Source organism: Austrofundulus limnaeus, unplaced genomic scaffold (genome assembly GCF_001266775.1).
Source record: "Austrofundulus limnaeus strain Quisiro unplaced genomic scaffold, Austrofundulus_limnaeus-1.0 Scaffold88, whole genome shotgun sequence".
Taxonomy (NCBI): domain Eukaryota; kingdom Metazoa; phylum Chordata; class Actinopteri; order Cyprinodontiformes; family Rivulidae; genus Austrofundulus; species Austrofundulus limnaeus.
Genome location: NW_013952490.1, coordinates 336147 through 342428, shown reverse-complemented (window position 1 = coordinate 342428; position 6282 = coordinate 336147). Strand labels below are relative to the sequence as shown.

Below are 6282 nucleotides of genomic sequence, written 5' to 3'. Positions count from 1 at the left end.
ACCCTCAAGCTCCCAGGCCTCTGGTAGAGGACCCGAGCTCAGAGGATGAAAGAGACCACCCGCGGAGGGTGAGAAGGGAATTAAATTTTTACACTGTATATACAGGGAGTATTTGGGAGTATTTCTCTGCAGCAATGCTACCTTGAAGTCAAACCTAGGGCTGTTCTCCCGCATTAAATCAAATATGGCGTTAAAAGATCTCGGCATGATCCCGGGGTTCTTCTGATCCTTGTCCCCCACCATGGTGAAGGTCTTTCCTGAGCCCGTCTGGCCGTATGCAAAGATACAAACATTGTATCCATCGATGACCAACTGGATCAACCTGGAAGAGAAATTAATCACCTGTTAATTTGAAATTACTGCCAACTTCTCAATAAATTATTATTCTGAACCATGACTCTGCCTTGAAATGTCACTAAGACAATGTTTAGTTTGTGTTTGTTAATATAGTGCATGATCACTCTCACCTGTTTGTGTCCTGAAACAAATCTTCCTGAGTGCTTTCGGCACTGAACACTTTGTCAAACTGAAACTCTCTGGGCCCTCGAGGGGTTTCCACATTGACCGAGTGATCGTCAGACTTCTCCACCACCACGCCCCCTCCCTGAGCCACTTCACTTCGGTTCACCGGACGAATTCGGCAAAACACCCTGATTTTACCTGGAAGATCAGATCAAAACGGAAAAAGAAAAGTGAATCAGACAAGAGTTTAGCTCGCTCCGAACTGGAACAAGCATTTGTGCACCTTTCATTTCTTCCACCATGTTGTAATATTTCTTCCTCATTGCTCTTTCTGATGTGTAGTTCTCGATGATTTTCTTTTTCTCATCCTTTTCTTGCTTCAGCTTGAGAAAACACACAATTTAATAAATATTTAGCTTTTTGCTTGTGTTGATATCAGAGCTCACATCGTTCAATCCCAGTCTCTCTGGGTTTAATGAAACTCACATCTGATGAAACACTAACCTGATCCTGCAGCAGGAGAAGCTGCTGACCCACACCCTTTACTTTGTTTGGCGTTTGAACCGCCTCTTGTCCGAGGACGTCCTCCAGCTCTGAGATTTCACAATCTGAAGAGAGAAAATGTAGGACATCAGTGACATGGAAGGTGCAGCTCTCATAAAAAACAGATTGAGTATTATGGAGTTTGTATAAGGTGCATGATTTATGGTTGGTTAATGTTCAGAAGAGTAAAAATGTGAATTTACCATTTGTTGCAAGACTTTCTCCGGATTTAATGTAGTCTAAAGCAATCTGACACACCTCATACTCCCTCACAGTTTCTTGTAGAAAAGTTAGACTTGACTCATTTGACCTGTGAAGTGAAGAACATTAACATTGACCAAATTATCAATATAATTCACGCCAAAAACAAATTGAAAATGAGCATTTGTTGCAAAGTAATGCCTCAAACAAATATGAAGCTAATTATACAAATTCCTTTTCATGATCTCTAACCCGTCCTGGTCTCTGCTCTCCTCTCCATCATTCCTGTTTTGTTTCTCATTCTGCAGATGGTTCAGTTTGTCCCTGGCTTCAGCCAGAGCGGCCCGATTGTCCTCGATCATTTGGTCCAGAAGACGCTGTGTCTCAGACACTGCACAACAAACTATGTGAGCCTAAAAAAATGGTTTTGAGTCAAAATAACAGACTTAAATCAATTTTCAGAACACAGGATTTCCTGAACTGAAGTAGTTTTCAGTTGGTTTTGCACGTTCCTCAGCACCTTGTGTATGACAGCAGGCAGCAGAATGCTGCAGGGGGGCTGTGGGACAGGAGGGACGGGGGTCCTCTCTGCCTTCAGCAGCTCAGTGATCTCCCTCTCCCTCTGGTACAGGTTCTCCTTCAGCTCCTCCAGACGGGCATTAGCCCCTTCCAGAGGCTGATCTGAGCCACTGCAGGTCTGAGGACATGTCCAAAGTAAAGCATCAGCTCCCCCCCCAAAAATAAAAAAGAGACAAAAATAATCATTGCTGCTAAATATTCACATCTCATAATCCTGCTGTGGTATTTGGTTTGAAGAGGTGGATGAGTGTTCATTGTTCAGTCGTTTGCATTTTATTTTAATGTTTTCATTAAAATGTTATGTTGCTGTGATTCGTTGGTTGTTATGTTGTTAGCTGTTTCCAACCCACCATAGTTTGCTGTTGAGCCATGTTTTCTTTATCTGAGTTTTCATTTTCCTCTGTGGCTTCCTGCTGCTGCTGTGACGCCATCATCTCTTGAACTTTCCCTATTTCCTGTCTGGCCATCTGCAGCTCCTGCAGCGCTGTTCAAAGTGACGCACACAAAACAAGTGATTTTTAAAGATTATTGCAGCTTCCAACTAATGCTACTGGACTCACTGGAGGCCTGGTGGCAGTGCAGGACATCCATCCTGCTGGAGAACAGCTCCAGCATTTTGCTCTAACAGAAAAAAACAAAACAGATGCAGTAATAAGTGTCAGACTGTTCTGCTGTTCTCAAATGTGTCCAGAAGAGTGTGCTCAAGTTTAGAGGTTAAAATCCTGCCACACTGTTCCACCCCCACAACCTTTTCTCTCTGCCACTGCAGGGCCTCCTCTTCGTTCTTTCTCCTCTCGGCTCTCCGCTCCTCCAGAAGCTGCTGGTTTTGCTCTGCCAAACCCTGCAGCAAAAAGAGCCATGGATGAATTCAAATGTTTGGCCAACCAGCAGGACAAATAAATAAAACATGAGCGACTGACTGCAGCTTTCTTCTCCCAGTCAGCTTTGTTCTTCTCCACCCTCTCCTGATAGAGATCAAGCATTCTCCTCACAGTGTTTAACTTGTTCAGATAATGAGATCTGACCCTCTGGACGAGCCACTTCTGTTAACACAGAGAATATGTGTTACATTTACAGCACAGTGCACACAGACACACACACTCTCACACCTCGTTTTACCTGAGTCTTCTGTGCGGTGAGCTGAAAGTTCTCTTCCATCTCCTGCACCATTTCCAGATGCTTCTTCTTCATCACTTCTATGTCCTGAACTATCTGCAGTCAATATTCAGCATTAAAGAACAGTTATAAAGTCCTCTCACAGCTCTGATGCAGTGCCTCGGAGGCAGCAGCATCAGGGCAGCCATGTGAGTGAATAAAAACAAATCAGACAAGACTTCATTGTGTTTGAATACTTGCTAAATACTAGAAAGCTGACTGGTACTCATTACTGTTTTATAAACTAGAACTTGTTCCACTCTGCAGCGGTGGAGTTAAACATGTTATGTTAACCTGAGCGATGCAGAGTTCAGCCGACTCGTAGGGGATGTAGACCTTGACGTCCTGTAAGCTCTCAGGCAGCTGGGATTCAGATAAAACTGTGTAAAAACATGCAGATCCTTTATTACTATCAAACTTTATTCTAATACTGATATTACTGCTACCAAAATTCATCCTTTACTTTTCACAGGAAATATAAACTTTGAAGAGTTTGAGTTTTCATTTTTGCAAATTTACAAGATAAATATTATTTAGTACATGTCAAGTACTCTGATATTATATTTTGACATTAATATTTTGTATGTACTTTAAACTAATTGCACTTGAGCACATTTATGTGTAAATACATTATAATGTTAAATTTGAATTCAACTCAAATGTATACACAATTACTAAAGTGTGCTAATTTGTGTCAAAATCAATGTATTTGTTTTTTAAGAAGCACATTTATATTAACTAATTAAAATATGATATAATAACTGAAGGAAAAAATTTGAGCGTTTTATTAATTAATTTGGTGCAAAATTTACATTTCTTTGAGCAGGAATAAAATGTAATATTGTGATAAATTACAAGACTTTTCAGAAACATAAATGCAAATGGCCTCTCTTCTGATCTGTTACTAATATATTTATGAATAAGAATATATTTCCTAATGTACAATAGAGGTGTTGTACTTTACCGTATTACTTTATGATTTAATAATTCCCAAATAAGATTTTTTTTGCTTTGTTGCAGTTTGACACACTGAAAGTATCACATTTTAAATTTTTAACTAAAATAGAACATATATTTTCCAAATATGCATCTTTAAGTTTTTGCTTGTAAACATAAAAAAAGACTAATTCCCTAAAATGACTTGTGTTGTTGGAGTTCCAACACCATGTTTAGACAGTTTTTTAGGGTTAAGCTTTTATTCTAACTTCATAAATGTTAGTCTCCTGTTGTTTTTAAGACAACTCATATTTTGTTGTTATTCTACGTAAAATAAAACATTCATTTGAATTATTTGATTTCAATTTATCAGTTATTCAGCAGCATTTTGGTTTAATGCAACACAGACACACATATTTATCCATCTATACAAATCTATGTATAACAAATCTTCATGTTTATTCTTTTAAAAGCACCTCGGCCAACATCTTGTCTGTTGTGTTTACTTCGATCAGTGCCGAACCAGGTCCTGAATGCAGCCCACCTCCTGGTCCACAGAGTTTCGTGATGAGGAGCAGCTTGAAAGGTGGAGCGAGAGATGAGAGAAAAAGAAAGGAAGGACAAAACTAAATATTCAATTTAAATGTTTTTGTTTTAGAGATCATGAAAACTGACATTAATACTCATATTACTCATTCATTATTGAAGTGATTGAAGAAGGTTTTATTGTCCCCATCTTTATTTTTGTGAGGAATACTGCACAAATAATAACATAATAATTAAAGCACCTCTAATATAATTTTAGTTTCCTCCTAAGCAGCCAGTCTGCCTTGTGAAACAAGGTTATCAACATTTCTTTAAGGATTCTAAAAGTATGTTTTAAGAGGTTTTGTGGCTGCATTCCACTAACTTTATGTAAAAAAACCAACAAATATTTTATAAATCAAATTCCTTTACAATTTGAAGCTGTTCTCATAGTTTATAAACCAATCCTCTCATAAATTGTGCTCAATTCCTTATTAAGTTTGGCTTTAAAAGACAATAGCCATAATTACGTATCAATAAAATAAAATTTAATTTAGTTTATTTATTTAGCACCAAAAAAAAACCCATTTCAAACACATTCACATACATTATAAAATGCCAGTTAATAAAAGTTATCTAAGAAAAATTGTATTGAATCTAAATGTGTTATAAACGTCTATTAAACACAAAGATAACTAAATGTAGGATTTTTTATTTTTAGTTTTGCATGAAAGTAAATTTCTAAATGTTCATTGTTTTATAAAATCTGTTCAGTGCTTTTCCAAAAATCTGAAGGAAAAATGTCACACATAAACCATTTAACGTTTTATTGAAAACACATTTTACATTTTCATGTAGACAATCAATTTATGTAGCTTAAACTGTTTACATTTCTGAACATTACATTTAAATTGAAACAATATTTACTTTCTAGTTAACAAAAAAATTAGATCCTGATTATCTCCTTTTATTGTTGTACTCTTTCTGGTTGTTGCTTCATTCACAGATTTATCTGACAGATGATCTTGTGGATCTTTCATGGCTCTCTGCCTCCCACAGCCCCCTCCCCTCCCTCCCTGCATTGTTTCCTTGTACAGGAATGTGGGCGTGTCGTCATGCAGTGACTTTCCTCCCAGAAACACCTTTTAGTAGAAAAACGGAAATGTTGTCAGAAATCGCAAAGAAAGTTGGTCAGCTGTGAAAAACACCAGTTATTGTTCTGCCTCAGCATCCAGAGGATGGAAACAAAGGTAGGAGACAAAGTGAATCAGAATGATCCCATCAGTCTGACCTGGTATGCTGTCTTCATACTGGTCCACCTGGGTGCTGCGAACAGTCAGATGTGACCTCTGCTCCTTTAACTCTGGTACGCTGCCTGGTAAATTTTCCAGCATCTGCACATCTACTGTGGTGTGACCGGACTGAGAGGACACTGCAGGGTCTTCAGGTGATCTGACAGGTGTCTCCCAAGCAACTGAAACACAACACAGCTTTCAAATGAACTGGATTACCACCAGCAGCTCATCTAAATCTACATTAATATGATTGTAGGGAAAATGCAAAAGTTTGTTCATTTTCATGCCCCTCCAATAGTGAGTTTAAATCCAACAAAAACACAAATATTTTCTTCAAACACACAGTGGTTTTAGGTTTCTCTTTAGTTGTTTTTAGTTTTACATCTGTTTTCTTGCACATTATTATTTTTCCACAAAATGAAACCTGTACAAATACTTTTGTGAGACAATAAGTGTCAGAGTTCCACTAAACACATGAAAATCTGTAACCACATTGATTAATGCTACTTCTATCACTAGTAAGACATACTATCCGTCTTTTTTTCTTGCTCTGTGGCAGATGTATTTCCCCCTCTCTCTTCAACAT

General features: G+C 38.0%; 1 protein-coding gene and 1 long non-coding RNA gene across 2 annotated transcripts in view; one reads left to right on the top strand and one right to left on the bottom strand.

Moving 5' to 3' along the window:
* The window catches only part of kifl (kinesin family-like), an 8064-nt gene extending 4658 nt beyond the window's left edge, over positions 1-3406 (bottom strand). Inside the window, exons 1-13 of the mRNA XM_014012049.1 lie at positions 3235-3406; positions 2905-2997; positions 2706-2828; positions 2534-2626; positions 2346-2406; positions 2136-2269; positions 1727-1903; positions 1459-1619; positions 1209-1315; positions 967-1070; positions 746-845; positions 468-660; positions 142-322 (exon numbers count right to left, since the gene is read on the bottom strand). Of these exons, the coding sequence (XP_013867503.1) occupies positions 142-322; positions 468-660; positions 746-845; positions 967-1070; positions 1209-1315; positions 1459-1619; positions 1727-1903; positions 2136-2269; positions 2346-2406; positions 2534-2626; positions 2706-2828; positions 2905-2997; positions 3235-3396 (1689 nt within the window). The 5' untranslated portion in view covers positions 3397-3406. The remainder of the gene's footprint in view (positions 1-141; positions 323-467; positions 661-745; positions 846-966; positions 1071-1208; positions 1316-1458; positions 1620-1726; positions 1904-2135; positions 2270-2345; positions 2407-2533; positions 2627-2705; positions 2829-2904; positions 2998-3234) is intronic.
* On the top strand, positions 1557-2097 carry LOC106520113 (uncharacterized). Its single transcript, XR_001310506.1, has 2 exons — positions 1557-1613; positions 1838-2097. It is a non-coding gene; the product is annotated as an uncharacterized LOC106520113 (long non-coding RNA).
* Positions 3407-6282: the final 2876 nt, after the last annotated feature.